The 16,232-nt window shown below is 39.4% G+C and overlaps 1 protein-coding gene across 5 annotated transcripts in view; it reads left to right on the top strand.

Annotated features, from left to right (window-relative positions):
* The first annotated feature begins 13,503 nt into the window (after positions 1–13,503).
* The window catches only part of TJP1 (tight junction protein 1), a 165,563-nt gene continuing 162,834 nt past the window's right edge, over positions 13,504–16,232 (top strand). For 4 of the 5 annotated variants that reach the window (XM_075765119.1, XM_075765123.1, XM_075765118.1 and 1 more), the window contains exon 1: positions 13,553–13,734. In XM_075765119.1, the coding sequence (XP_075621234.1) occupies positions 13,568–13,734 (167 nt within the window). In that variant the 5' untranslated portion in view covers positions 13,553–13,567. Of the gene's footprint in view, positions 13,735–16,232 lie in introns of all 5 variants that reach the window. The other variant, XM_075765122.1, reaches the window with a different exon arrangement.

Below are 16,232 nucleotides of genomic sequence, written 5' to 3'. Positions count from 1 at the left end.
TTGCATAAAACCCATGTAAGGGGGACGCTTACATAAAAATCTTGCTGCAAATTATTGCTGCGTGCTCCTTCTGTAAGGGATAAAGGATAAGGAACAAGCAGGAACACATGATTTTAATCAACCCATGGAAGACCTAAGAAATCCTATAGGATATTTAAACATGGCTAGATCTTTCCCTTGCCTTCCTCCAACCATCCCCAAAAGTAATGGTAAATACTGCCTGCAAATAAACCCCGCCTATTCAGCTAAGTAGAAATATAGGCAGCTCTTTTAGAAGTAGGCACAGTTGGGTTTTGCTTGATGTGTTCTTCAGTTACAGAATGTATATGTTATATATTATGCTATCTGTTGCTACACACATACAGCGACATGATGGTTACCTAATAAAGGAAAATTGGATTACGTACACATCTATCTCACTCTGTGGCCTTTTGAAACATATTCTGCATATGACTTTTGCCCATTGGCTTCCTCTACACAAGCAAATATGCCATCATTATTAGTAGAGACATAGAAAAATAAAGACAATACGCAGCAGGCAGGCACAACAGAATAATTAAAATTCCATTTCAAAGTTGTCTGATTTTCTGGGTTTGTTCATCCCTTTAATATTGTTCTATTCTTTATGTGAATTTCCTCATAACTTTACCAATAGTTATTATTGAAACACAGGTAAGAGGATGTGTATTCCTTCTACAAACGTGAAAAAAGGAACAGTTATCTTTATAAACCACCTTTAAACCTTGTTCATATAAACAGAGCTCAATTATCTGTGTTTCTACTAATTATTCATAAGATTATAGAAAATTGGCATGTGCAAACCAGGTGATAGAACTCCTCTTTTCTCTGTGTTGACAAGGGTACATAAAAATAAGTATATGTACCACAGAAACTTGCAGTGTCTAGTATATACAATGAAGTTACAGAATGAAGGAATAATATCGGGGGGGGGGAGTGAGTTTGCTTATCCTGGTGGTTGGCTATATGTCAAATGCACAGCACGATTTATGAGTAACTTCAGTGCTGCTGCTAAACTAATGGAAGACAGCATTGTCACTCTGTGTAGGTGACAGAAGATTAATTTAGTTGTTTCTAGAACACTTCCAACAGACTGCAAAGAAAAAACTAGCTTATGATATTGGAGGGGGAAGCATCAAAAAAGGAAGCACATCATAAGCTAGCAACAAACTCTGAAAATGTCTCAAGGGGTTTCAGTGTTGGGCCTGCAGAAGAAGCTAAGATGAAATCTACAGGGCTTTTATATGGGCTGTTTCCGTACTAGCCTCTTTCGATTTAATGTTAGCTAAAAAATATGTGAAGAACAAGAATGCATGTTCAAAGTGCCTTGATAAAAAAATAGCAGAAAATACTCTCTTCTTGTTCCATCTAGTGAAGGCCAATTGAGTTCAAAGGGCAAACAGCTGGTTGCTAGAATAAAGCATGCTAATGAGATTCAGACAAATACAGACTGAGACAAAAGGTGGTAAGAGTATGTACTGCACGTTAGAAGAAGAGCAAAAACGTTTGTCACTGGTGCATGTTAGGTGGGTTAAGAGATAAACATTATTTGTACAGTAGTATGACAATGCATTTATAAAGAGAAAAGCGGTGTCTCTCAAACTGATGTTCTTTGTACTGTAAAAGACCTATGGCAAAGAAAATGCAAATTAAATCTTAAGATTTTATGAAGGTTCAGATAACTCTTGTAGCCAACTCCCCCAGAAATTCATCAGTCTCAAGGTTGGTGTTATTCACCATTATACCCCTTCAGAGAGGCTCATATAAATTTGAAGATGACAGAAATGGGAATTATATTCTATGCATTATATTTAATTTAATCATATTCACTCAGATTCTTAGCTATGACCTTGAATTTGGTTGTATTTGTAATATAATTCACCAGAGAGAAGCTGAGCTGCTGGAGCATCAGATTTGTCAGGAGATGTCAGATGTCTGCATCAAGTAGGATGAAGAGTAACTGAGAAATGACATTGGTACTATCCTGATTTTAAATCATCAAAAGATTAAAATTCCTTGCAGCCAGAATAGCATCGGGATGCTTATACAGAACTTTTCTTCCTTGCCACTGAACAACTCTATCTCACTGCTATGCTGGATGATTTTTCTTAGTGTGCTTTCCACCCATTTTGAATTGCTAGGATCAAAGCTGAGTAAGTTAGTTTAAATTTTTTTTCTGGTAGAATAGCACTATGTTATCAAAATTTACAGAAGTCAGTAGGAACTGAAGGTATTTAGTACATCACATGATCAGATAAAAGGTGCAGCACAATGCTAAGACAGAGATGCTTTCAGAAGTTGCCGTAGAAGATACCATTTAAAAATAAAATAGATTACTTAGAGATGTGTTCACAATGCAAGGATGGCAAGAGCAGAGAGTATTTCTGTTCCATTCACAGTGTAGATACCACAGTGATAACATTTCATAAATGCCCAAGACAGATGGTATGTATCTTCTTTGCATAATAAGATAACCAGAAACTTACTATTGAAAGGAGTGAATCCAGTACAATGTGACCCACCTTAATCTTTGGCTTCAGGTTCACAGGAAACCTTCCCTCTAAACAGTTGCAGAGCTAGTGATTTATTGCTGCTGTCACAATGATGTGCACAGATCACCAGACTGAATGTGTTTTGCAGTGACTGCTTGCAAGTGTTGGTATTTTTGCTTTGTTCCTACAAACACTATGTCTTCTGTCTTCTATGGAGATCCATGAGTTTTCTTTTAGCATCAGTACTCCAGCACACATTCAAACTGTTAGCACTGCAAAAGGCTATCTCCAGCCACTGCAAGGTCACTCACAGTAAGTGGAACATCATCACTTTTGGCTACAAGAGCAGATATGAAGCTTGATTTCATTATTTCCATTTGAATATTCACTACTATTTATTTGTTCTGGTGTTTGGTCACTGCTTTATTCATTCTATTTGTTCGTCACAAAGGTCCAGGCAAAGTTTTGGAGGAGGAATATCACACTAGATTTGTGTGAGAAATCAGCTGATTTTCTTCAGAGAAATGCAGTGAGCTTCTGTAACATTTGCATTCTTCACTTGGGAGTGAGACCAATGAATATGTGCTCTGCCTACTTGGACAGTCGGCTTGAAGATAAGTGCAGTGGGTTTGAGAGTGCCCTTGCTCATTATCCATTAAGCAATGGGGGTTTTTTTGTGTGTTCTGGTTTTCAAATCTCAGCAGTGGTGCAGATGGTTCTGAGGAAGAGTTTGCACTACTGCAATAAAATGAACAGATTTGCAGAGATGTTTAGGGTGCCAGGAGAGATCTCTATTTACGGCTCTCTTAGTTAATCTTCAAAATTTGTCCATTGTATGTTATTGAGGAATTTTCAAAGAATCAAAAAGTAGGGTTCTTTAACTAAAACTAAAATAATAAAACCCGGAGCTTTATTTTCATTTTTGTTGCATCCGGTCTTGCTGCTACAAAGATCGGAGAACCAACGAATAGCTCCAAAAAAACCACAGTGCTGAGTAAGAACCAGACAGTTTCATAACTGCTTGGGTGCTCTTTACATGCAGATGGTAGGTAAATTGCTTGGCTGGCAAGAGAGCAAGTGAGCTCTCAAATCTGCTAGTGTGCAATGAGAAAAAAAGGTTGTAGCTTATATGGAGAAGAGTAATTACACTGTAACTGTTAACGTGGTGTATGCTGGCATTGTAGCAGTGCAGATCACAGCGTGACAGATCTTGGGACAGATACTATCCAGGTCAGCTCCAGGAAAACACTCATTAGAAATATTGCTTCCAACATTCACCAAAATGCATGGGCTAAACTACACTACCAGGCCCTCACATGGCATAAAATGACGACTTCGGTGTGGCCGTGTTATTTTACGCCATCTGAGTACACCTGACCCTAACAGGGTGTTGCTTTTTCTTTGGATGCTCCAAGCAAAAACGTTAAATAATAAGAGGCAAAGGACAAGGACAGAGAGTGTATTAAAATACAACTTCATTTCATATCTTTTGAATCATTTTTGGAATATGTTAGGAAGTAGAAATATTTCAGTATTAGTACTAATGTGATGACCAATTTTAGGTTAAACAAATAAAATATCGTACCACAGTATTGTACATTCTTCTGTTATTTTGACATCTAAAAACAGCCAAGAGAAGCTGAACCGATCAGAAAAATGTTATATAAACTGCCATAACAGCAAAAGGTGATTGAAGTCTATTCACCTTACCAGACAAAATCTTAGTAGTGCATTACTTACTTTACCTTATTCTTTTGCTTAAAACCTACCAACCAACCAAAACACACCACACCCCACAGACCAAACCCAAAACTGTGTCAAGGGAAGAATAGTAAGTTGTTTAATTCTTCTCTTTTTCCCTTTTGTTACTCATATGTTTTCTCCAGGATGTAAGACCTTATGCAATTTGACAGTGTAACATCAGGAATGTCATAAAGGCAGTTTTATTTTTATATTGAGGCAATTAAAAAAAACATTGGTCTACTCACAGCAAATTCAGAGCCAGATCATCTATGCCAAAAGTAGCAATAACTGCAGTGTATAAGAGAAGCTAGAATTGATTGTGTTTTTCTGAAGCAGAGGACAGAAAATTGCTTGTATTTTACAAAAATCTGGTTTGTAGCAAGATTGTTAATCTCACATCAATTTTTATCATTTATAAATAACTTACTGGAGTCTGGAAAAGTCTTGATATCAGTTAGTAAAAGAAGACAGAGGACTGTAAATCCCTCAGTCATTCAAGTAAAAAAAAAAATACATGTTTGATATTCAAAAATACCTGTATCTGTAATGAACAGATGTGTTCTTTATTTTGTATTAGACGGTCTTGAAGGAAACTAAAGAGAAAAAATGTTTTATATCCTAATTTACATGTTTCTGAAAGAATGTGATCCAGTTGTTGATTATTTTAATGACATATTTAAATTTTTTATCACATCATTTCATTAAAAATATTTTATATTAGTTTGGACCAATTTTTGCAAAGTTGAACAAGAATTTGGGATATCCAGTCAGACATATAATATATTGTCTGAAGATAGGCTCTCAGAAATTGAAACATTTTTTAAACTTTGGCTCAAGAGTTCCTTTAAGCTGATTTTTACACCTCTCATATATATATATGTAAAAAACATACATAGCTTTCCCCCTCCCAACACACACACACTTAATGGGAGGGCTGTATTTCCCTGGAACGCTACAAATGCTACCTCTTCTGTTTTTTTAAAATTAAAAATTCAATGACTAAAAGACCGGATCTTGCCGACTCTTAACAGCATGAATAGCTTTTGCTCTTGAAAATAGTCATATTGGATTTTTGAAAATGTTGTAGATGCAATCTGTAACCCACTACCATATCTAGAATCTAATCAAATGTCTCCAATAGGATAGGATACCATGTCACTAAGATATGACATGAGGCAATTACTGATGAAAGCAAAAGCAACATGGTAGGAACCAATCCTTCAACCTGTTCTGTTCAAGCTGATTCTTTCACCAGGTGTAGTCCCAGATACTCACAAAAATAGTTCCCTGCAGCATCAGAACTGTTGTTATTAGGTTTAGCTATCATTTTTTGTTAGCTTTTCATTTTTTAATTCCTACCTGCTAGGCTTACGGTGTGTATCTCAAGTTTTATGATCTACCAGGATGTTACAAGAGACAGGTATATAGTAACGGTACAATCACTTGGGATCTGCAATCTGCACCAAAATTTTGGTAGGATTCCCTATAGTGGAATTACAGGAACATTTGGTATATATTGATAAATATTCACCACTTACAGGCTTAAAACCATAAATTCACATTTGATTCCTTCATCCATGTTGTAAAAGGCCTGTTTACCACTATTTTATCATTTATATTGTTTGTTTTTCTTTTATCTTTTATCTAGACAGGACGATGAAATGAGTAGCTTGTAGTCCTTTAGTTTTTTTCCTGTTTGTATTTAATTCCACTTCCCTCTGTCCCAGACAAGAGTAATACTTGACTATTACTAACCCTTCTGGACTGAGTTGTTTGATTAAAGTTTTGCCTAAAAAAAATCTCATTAAAATCAGGCTTGGTGTGATTTAAAAAGAAATAATGAATAAATAGCGTAAAAAATATCCCTGTAATGAGCTCCACTAACATTTTTGTGTTCTTTTCATAGTAGATTACTGTATACTTGCCTCTAATTATAGTAAATCCTATTATTACATTCATTTTCATTGTACTGATAATCTGATTAAAATAGTATAGCGTTAACAGCCATATACATTGTAATGAAAACAGCTTTCTTCCTGAAAGCGAAAAATACGGTTTTCATTTTTGTAGTAAGTGTGCAAATATACAAGTAGATATATGAAACAGTCTTCCACTAGGATTCTGAACAATTTCAATACACTCATGAAAGATCCAGCTAGCCTTCAGGCTTTGTATCTCATGGATGTGGAAAGATTCCTATCAGGATTTAATCAAAGATATTAATGAAGCTAAATAAGGATCTGAATTACAACTAATCTATAAAATGAAGCACGTGTGTAATTTTTGGCAGGAGAGGCTCCTTAAATTTTAGTAATTCTCTCTCTCACTTTGATCTATTTATCCTGATGTGTACAGCTACCATGCACAGAACTCAGTATTCAACTAAAAAAAAATGTAAAGGAAATGTAAGGAAGTATTCTTTCCAGACAATTGACTACAGTCTTATGAATTGGTCCTCATTCCCAATTTTTCACAGAGGTTCTATAACACATCTACCATAACAGTTCAGATGTACATATTTTTTTCTCAGCCTCCAATATTCTAAATTTTTATTTTTCAGCATTCCACACCCTTGTTTCAGGGAATCATCATTATCCCCTGCTTTTCACAATTTCCCCTTCTTTTTTTAAATACTGTGTGCTTAGAGGCTTCCCCATCAGGCATAATATCTAAAAACGAAAGCTGTTAGCAACTCTGCATCCCAGAATGATAGCAAGGTCTGCTCACACCTCATCTCAGTTACATACTCTCACAGTTCTAACAATACGCAGTTAGTAAGACTAATTAATTAGATATTTGTGTACTGAGATTGTGATGTGTTGCAGATGGCAATCTACTTCTTCGAATCTTTTCTGGGACGTGATGTTACTTACGCTTCTTTTTCTTTTGCATCTCACATTGAAATTGTATGCTTGGTGATTTCTTCCCTCTAGTAGTTTTCTACATGAATAAGCTATATCAGAGAACACTAACGGAATTCATGCATATGCTTATTTTTTTCTACATTGAGCTTATTTTATCCTGTGAGAGGGTCGTGTTTGTCAGGCATAATGTGATATTTGGTTAATTTTGACTTACGGTGTTTTTTTCTTTCTCTTTTTTTTTTTTTTTGTTAAGAGTAAAATCTTAGAATTACAAGTTTGCAAGAAATGGCTAAATGTAAAAGTACTGCATAGGGGCAGTACAGGTCCACTTTGTTCTAGCCTGATTTCTTCACTTTAATAGCATTCTTATCTTTGCAGTAACCTAAAATTTGACAGTAATAGTATAAAGCAGCTCCACATCAGACCTGGTAGAACAGCACTAATACTATTTGTACAGGAAGACAACACTAAATAGCCCTGACTGTAGTGAAACAGGGATATTTCCTTGCTTACAAGTTTCTTGTAACTATTTCAATCGCTTAATCTAGCAAACCCTTTCTTCTTGATAATCCATAGTCAAATAAAAGTTATTTATTCTGTGAAGATCATCTTCTTCTTCTGGGAAAACACAGTGAACATACTTTCCTTCCAAAGCAAAATTATTGACCTCTTTTTATTTTGGCAGTTCAAATGAATCACCAGGATAAACTGTTTCAGAAAATACAAGTTAGTTCTAAATGATTTTGTCAGTTTATTACTATACCCACTTAGAGCCATAGCTTTCTGCCACCAGTCAAGCTAGCCTGTCATGAAAACACTTCAAGGAAATGTGAAAACATCCCCTTTTGTAGATGGTCAATTGCACAGTAAAGTGTGATAGGAAAATTCTTCGAGTGTTTTTGTTTGTTTTTTATGATGGTACTGTATGTATCTTTATAGATCTTTACATAACATGGAGTTGAAGGAAGATACAGCAACAGACCAGAAAAAGGCTCTGCATTATATACAATAAATACATTAACGTGAGTATAGACAAGTCTTAGTAGATCAGAAAAAGTCACAGAATTATGTATTGTAAATGCATAGACAGGAAACACACAAACACACACACATTTTTTTCTTACTTTTGAGGAGGGAGAAAATTACCCTTGGAGCCACTGCATCTGACATACTTGTAGATTCTAAGGAACTCTTTTGCCTTTAACAGGTATGAACCCTTTCTTTTTATTTCTGGAAAGAAAATGGGAGATGTATGAAGCTTACGCATGACATTGAAATGGCAAGAAAGTCTGTTTCAGTAGCTTTCTTGCCTAAAGGATCTGCATTAATGCTCTTAGTTAACATAAACCTTTATTAATATTATGATTATAATTGACTAACTGTACAAATTAACAGAATAAAATATTATTAACAACTACTGCAGAAAACCCCCTCTCTTTAGAGGGGGGTCTAAATCTCTTAGATTTAGATTAAATTAGAGATGGAGATCAGTCATCTAATGGCATGTTTTAATGTCAGTGTTGTATCAGTCTCTGGAATGTTGCCACTTTACCAACTGAACTGTGTAATAAAAAGTTCTCAAATCATATTAAATACCACAGAATAGGACACGTGTATCAAGATTTTTTTTATCAGTCATTGGAGTGAAAGTCTGCAAGGGGAACAGGTATATCCTAGGAATAAACAAAATGTTAATTCTTCAGCATACACAATAGCACAGTATCGAGAACTATATGGAATGGACAATGTAATGTTATGAAAAGTCTCTGTCATATGCAGAGTAAAGCTAAAATTAAGACTATTCTAAAATGCAAATAAAAGATGCTATTTAATATGCCATAAAAAAACAACAATTTTATTTAATGTTTGCTTTAGTTCTAATACAATTTTTGACAATCTAAAACTGAATGCAATCAAAGACTTAAAATGTGTCATTAAGGCCTAACCTACCCTCAAAGGTTGCTGATGCAGCCACTACAGTACTCATAAAGATGCCATTTATTCTGGTAAGATTATGTTTTTTCTTTTTGCCAGACAGTGTAGCTTGTACAGGTTTGCTGAACAAAATAAGCCACATCAGCAAAAAAAAAAAAAAAAAAAAAAAAAAAAAGGATTTTTGCTTGTTGACCAGCACAGCTCTGCCACTTAAAGGTGTGGTTTCTTTTTCCTCACATTATTGCAGAAAAACTACATTATCTGAAGTAACTTAAGCATAGCCAAAACTTTAAAAAGTACATTTCTGTAATGTTAGAAGAGTCTTTTGAGTCAGACCTAAATTTCTCCTCCTGTGAGCTCAGTCAAGGCTGAGTGAGGAAGGTGAGAGTTTGAAAAGGATGGCACCTAGTGACAACTGGCGCTACAGGGATGTATGATGGGCTAATGATAACAGAAAGCAAGATAAGGTTCTGCAATCCCTGTTCTAGTGACAGGGTCACTGAAATCAAATCTAAAATCAGCATAAGTAAATAACGCTGTAAAATCTTGATTTGTACTACCTGGAATCTCATACATATTGTAATAATATTAAGACTGAAGAAATGAGAGGCACCACTTAGGATGAAAACAGCTTTACGCCACAATTACACTCCCTTATTCTTAGCTGTTGATGGGAGCTCCCAATGTGCAAGTACCTCAGTGGCACCCTCTAAGCTGCAGCCAGTCTCCCACTGCTGAGAACAGCCTACTCCCCACCTAAAACCACCAAGGCAAAGGCGAAGATTAAATCACACACACTGGCATTAAACTCCACATTCTCAGGGTCCATCCATCTTTCTTCTTCTACTAGCACATCACTGTCCAAGTAGAAACAAACCATCATGAGCCGACTTTGTGCCAACTGCACATCCATTCAAGTGCGGCAGTCATATATAATATTGTAACTTACACTGTCTGAAACAGTAATCTGTTCTTCTGAGCCAAGAAGTATGTTGGAAGGTCATTCTGGGGACAGCCTTCAGAAGAGGCAGGGCCATTGGGGACTGTAAGCAATAGATTATAAAGTATAATAGATTATAAAGTTTGTTCTGAGGTAAAGTCTGCAGTTAAGTTACCTAAGCAAATAAAATTAAGAAATTAGTATTGTTCTGCTTGGTTTTGTACTGAAAAAAACCTATGAAACAACTGTATTAACCTGAAGTAATCTAACAGGAATTAAATTGTTTTTAAAATGCGTGCTGGGTTCAAAAACATGCAAGCAGCTTTCAGCTTTCTGTAGTGAAGGAGCGTATCCCATCAGACTGAACGCATTTGCATTGAGAACAGCAAATAAGATCAGACTGCCTCTCTTGCAGGGATATCTGCTGTATAAATTTTGGACTAAGCTCAGCTAATAGGTCCACCCAGGCCTCAGAGCTAACAGTGAGATGTCCAGATGCTTACCCTCATCCGGAAGCCGCTGTTTTAACTCCTGTTAAAAATAGGCTGTTCACCTGAAAGGCAAGACAGACAGGATCTTTTTACTCTTTCAGCTCTATAAAATATAGGCGCTTAAAGTAAGATGTTCTGAAAGGCATTATATAATGAAACAACACTAAGAAGTTACAGGTATGAGAGAAATAGAAATAATGCCAATTAAAATTAGAGGATAAAATTTCTTCATTAATATCCATTTTTTGTCTCTGTAATGCACATCAAGGAGTATAGAAGATAATATATAAAATGTACAAAACAAGTTAATTTGTTACTACCAGACTGATAGAGCATAATCATTGAAAACTATACAGCCAAAACTGGAATAACTGTAATTGTTTTGCCAATTTCAATAGATTTAGGAATTCCTATTGATTTTTTTCTAACAGGTGTAACATTCAAATTGAAATGTGACATTCAAACTAATACCGTCTCATCATTCTTTTAGTCAGTATTTCCTACCATTTCAAAGTGTAAATGATTTTCTCAATAGGATTGCACAAGTGTAAATGAATATTTTAATTACAATGTAGCTAGCATTCTACTAATGATGGTGAGAATAAAATCCAGCCCACACTCTCTTATATGTTGTGTAGGCAACACGCGTCATTTCAGTAGCTAATGATGATTAGATACACAGAAGGAGAAAGCAATGTGTTTGGTTTACAGTTTTTGTTTTTAAGGCAAAGTAAGATCTCTACAGGTGTTCAAACTGATTTGATGTTCTGTCTGTAGAAGATATAGACTTTCCAGTTAGTATACTACTAGCATTGTTTAAGTACTAAAATTAATTTCTCCTTCTTAACCTTTCTAATCATTTCAAGTTAACCATCCCCCATTGCTTTCAATGCTTGATCTCTCCAAAGACAAAGTACCCATTAACAGTATCTTGAGAGCTGTAGATGTACAGCATCTGGGCATCGAGCTGGCATTTGAATTTTTAAATCATTTGTGACACAGAATTTCAGGACATTTGTATACATCTCAGATGTATACATTTCCTGGCTGAAAATGCAAAACCATCCATCTCATTAACTATAGTAATACAACTATTATGTTTCTAATTAAAGTCTGTTGTGCTTATAAGTAATATATTTATCTTCTCTGCTTCCTGTGTAATGAACAGGCCTAAGCAGAATGTAGCCTACTACAGTCTTGAGGTATATATTACATATAAAGAAAAAGAAGAAAAATAATCACTGAAATGCTCATCTCTGAGCAATAAAGTGACAATGCTGTTCACCGTATTTTTCCTAGCTGACAATGCCACCTTAGGACCTCAACTCTGGGTAAGTATTACAATTCATACTACTTACATTACAGCATCTTAATGAAAAGTTGTCACTTCAGCATGGATTTGTTCATATCTGCATTCTGTAAAATAGCTACATACTTAAACAGAATTTCTCTAGCCAAAGTATTTCCCATCACTTTGATCAACATGTCAGCTAAGCGCTACCCTTCACTTCAGGGATGTTTGTGCTGAGGAGGGTCTCTGATCATACCGTGCCACATTTTAGAATTAATTCTAAAAGCACTTGTTGAACGCCATGGTCTTCTGCCACTCTTAGTGTGGAGCTTGAGAAAGAAGACACAGAACAGATTGAAGTTATACTGATAATTGTGTCACACCTAAGGCCACTACACAGTTATGTATTCAGCTATTTTTGCTGAAGTGTCCACAAGGTGGGCACCACTCTAAAAACATTTAATACTTTTAGTTTGACTTAATCACCACGTGATTTTCAAACACACTTCAGTTGCTTTCCTTACATTGAAAAAAAAAAAAAAAAGAGAGGGGGCAGGTTGTCCTCTCTTCCCTGTGGCCTCTCTAGCTTTTTGGGGACGGACTCCCTGTGCCCGAGCTTGGGCGGTGCAGGGGAGTGCCGCGGTGGGAGGAACTTGCCGGCCGCCTCGCGCACCGCACTGAGGGAACCTTGGCGGGAAGCGCTACTGCTGCTGCTGCTGCTGCTGCTGCTGCTGCTGCTGCTGCTGCTGCTGCTGCTCCTGCCCCGCCGGCCCGCCCGCCTCATCCTCACCTTCATCCTCAACTCACCCTTACTTTACTTTACCTCACCTCACCCCTACCCTCCTGCTCACCTTCGCCCTCACTGCCTCCACAGGGCCGCCTCAGCAGGTGGCGAGGCGTTTGCTTCCGCAGCCCGGTTACCGCTAACCCACAACCGACATTGTTAGCGGGGACGAGGGGGCGGGATGATTAAAATAACATGGGGCTATTCTAGGCGCTAATGGGATTAGAGGCGAGGCCAGTGGGGAGAGGGCACCGCTGCGCGAGAGCCGGGCCGCGGCATGGCGCCCCTCTGATGGCGGGAGGGCAGAGCAGCAGCTGCGCTACATGGGCGGGGGCGGGATGCCCCAGGTAATTGTGGACGGGAGCGGGGCGGCAGCGCCCCGGTAGCGGGCAGAGATGCCGGGGAAGGCCCGCTTGTCCAGGGGGGAAAGGGAGGAGCGGCCCTGCCGGCGGTCCGGCCTGTGAGGCGAGGGGGCTGAGGGCGAGGCCGAGGCCGCATCGAAGGCCTAGTGAGGGGAGGAGGAGGCGGTGGCGGCCAGGAGACGGCCCAGGTGAGGAGGAGACAAGCCGGGGGGCGAACGGCCTGGTCAGGGGCAGGTGCGGGGAGCGCGGCAGGGCGCTGATGAGGGGGAGTCCCGCAGCAAGGTGGAGGCGCGGCGGGGGGAGAGGGAAGGCGGCAAGTCGGGGGGCAGAGCGTGAGGTGCGGGCGGCCGACAGAAAGGGAGTGCGACAGCGGGAGGAGGGGGAGAGGAGCGTGAGCCCGGGGGAGGGCAGAGCAGAGCGCGGGAGGCGGAGGAGAGCGTCAGCTGGAGCAGCGATAGCGGGAGCGCGGCGGGAGGCGGAGGAGGAGAGCGTCAGCTGGGGGCAGAGAGAGAGGGAGTGCGGCAGGAGGAGGAGGAGGAGAGCGTGAGCCGGGGGGGGCAGAGAGAGAGGGAGCGCGGCAGGAGGAGGAGGGGAAGAAGCGCGACGCAGGGACGGCAGATGCCTGGAAATAAAAATTTGATGATTGCATGCAGCGGCTGGAGAGACTCTGTCGGTGGCGGCGGCGGGGACGAGGCAGGGACAGGGGGGGCGACGGCAAAATGAAGTATCAGAAATACCTGACTGTCTTGCAGATGGCCATAGGGGTGACCGCCTCCAACAGGGGCAGTCTGATGCCCTTAAAGAGGAAGCTGTGGTGAGTAGGCACAAACGGGGCCGGCGGCACTGCGGCCCGGGCCGGGCGGGGGGCGCTGCGCCTGGCCGAGCGCGGGCCGCGGCGGGACGGGCGGGCGGGGCGGCGGGGGGTTCCCTCAGACATGACGGCCGCGCGAGGGGCGCCGTGCCGAGACCCGTGAGGGGCGCCGGGCGGGAGCGGGCCTGCGGCTCCCGGCGGGCATCTCCGGGGCAGAAAGTTCCCGGCGAATTCACCGCCAGTCGTGTGGAAAACGCCGGGAGGCGGCGGTGCGGTGGTGCCGGAGGAGCTGTCCGCGCTTCGGCTCGCTCGCTCGCCCCCGGGCCCGCCGGAGGACAGCCGGCTCGGCGCTTTCCACGGCTGGAAGCATGGTTCCCGCTCATAATGACTCACGGGGGCTATCGTACGCTGTCAGGGAGACCCCGTGTCGGACGCTTGTCGGAGCGCGACAATGGCAGCTTCAGCCGAGAGGCGCGGGAGTAGCTCAAGCAGGGTCTGCCGCTTCCGTGACAGCCAAGTGTTGCCTCCGACTGTAGCGCATTCTCCTCCCCGCCCGGGCTGTGCACGCAGCCGGGGTCCGAATTTCCCAGCCCCTGCTTCTGCTGACAGGTGTATTGGAAAATGGGAAAGAGAGATACAAGTGTAGTAGGTTAGTGAGCGACAGAGGTACAGTTCATATATGATCATTTTTATTCAAAGCCTGCTTTTCCCCGACTTATTTCCACCGGTGATGTGCTTGCTGATTGTGTGCTGAACTGATTTTTCTGGATGAATCAACAATATGTTATAAAAAATGTATTAGAGTATAATGGTGTAATGTGGGTGAGTAGGGCACTGACAAGCATATGGCACTGCAATACACAGTCACTCGTGGACTTGTAAGAGCCCACTCTTAGCTTAAATGAAGCAGTGGGATGTGTGTCATCATCAGGACAAATTATAAGGAGAAAATCTGGAAACTTGTGAAGTCAGATTTTATGGGAGGAAAATATCAAGAACAAATTTGTACGCCAATAATTTCTTATCTATAAAAGACCAAGAGTGATATTTGGGCGGTAACGGTCATATGGTTTTCTTTCACTGTACTTGCATGTTCCTAGTGAAGGAAAGTGTCACAGAAGGCACGATAGGTCATTTTGTTTAAAAATAGGTAGTTCACAAATAGAAATATTTTCATGGCAGCAATTGTAACAAAAATGGACTTACATGAATCGTAGAATGTGTGGTTTTTTACTTTTTTCTTTCTTTTTTTCCCACGTTGCCAGCTAGCATAGACATTGTCAAGGAAATACATCACTTCAAGAAACATAATGTGGAACTAGTAAGCTTTCTGTCATTAAATCCAAATCTTGCTATTCCTTGCAGATAAGAACACAATTTGGCAAATCTATTAATCCTAACTGTAATGTACAAAATCAAATGTAGTCTTAGACAAAAATACGTTGTCATAGAGATAAATTTTATTGCATATAATCAAAGGTTTTTATAGTGTATTCAGTGGTTTGATTTTGATTATGTAAGTTACATAAAGTGTACTGTACCTATTTTATTCTCCCCAAATGCCACTCCTGTCTGTGTGCAGCAGTGTATGTATTGGTGTGTTCCTTCTTTTAAGAAGTTTAATTATGGGTAATATAACAGTTGTTCTATTTCATATTTCCTTTGTCTCTCTGCAAACATTTTCTTTGCTGGCACGTTACAGTGAAGCTATCTATATTTGCCTACTTTAAAAGTAAGTCTGCAAGGACCCGATTCAACTCATACTTTATGTCTTCAGTTGGAGTTAGATCAACTCCATATTGCCTAGTTTCATGGTGAGATTCTGTGCTTTTTGAGGCATTGCAAAACAATATAGTGGATCCCCACTAATACATACTATAAGCATTGCATTTCATAACATTTGTAACTTGACATCATGTTGCTGCAGTGCAATCCTGTTGAAGATTTAGTTGACTAAGATTGTTAAGGAAAAATAAAATATTCTTTTTTTTGAGAGACATGTATGAATTACTCGAGCATTTGAAAGCATGTCTCTGGGATATTCTTATTAATAGATGACATGCTATTATGTAGTCACGCTTCCTTTGAGAACTTTAATAGTATTAGGCATTATCTGTATGGATAGAATTTATGCTGGTGGATGAAATAGTATTTTCTGATGCATTTAGAGAAATGCTTAAGGATATTTTGTCATGTTAATTTTTTCTTATCTGTGCATAGTCACTATCAATGCATTAAGAAAATCTGAATATTAGAGAGAGGAGTATGCTGCTGTTACTAAAATCAATGCAATATTAGTGTATATTTCCAACATGTAAAACAAAAGTTTATTCCAGTACTGTATCACTGGAAATCTCAAAAAGACCTAAAGAAAATGTATAAATCAATCTACAATCAGAGGATGCTTTTTAATCTCTTTTTATTTACTTATTTTTAAAAATAACTTACAACATTCTGTTCAACCGATCAGATTTATAAATTATTTGATGTGTTAATACATA

This window comes from Balearica regulorum, chromosome 12 (assembly GCF_011004875.1).
Source record: "Balearica regulorum gibbericeps isolate bBalReg1 chromosome 12, bBalReg1.pri, whole genome shotgun sequence".
Lineage (NCBI taxonomy): Eukaryota > Metazoa > Chordata > Aves > Gruiformes > Gruidae > Balearica > Balearica regulorum.
The sequence above is the reverse complement of the archived record's forward strand: the minus strand, read 5'-3'. Positions and strand labels throughout refer to the sequence as shown.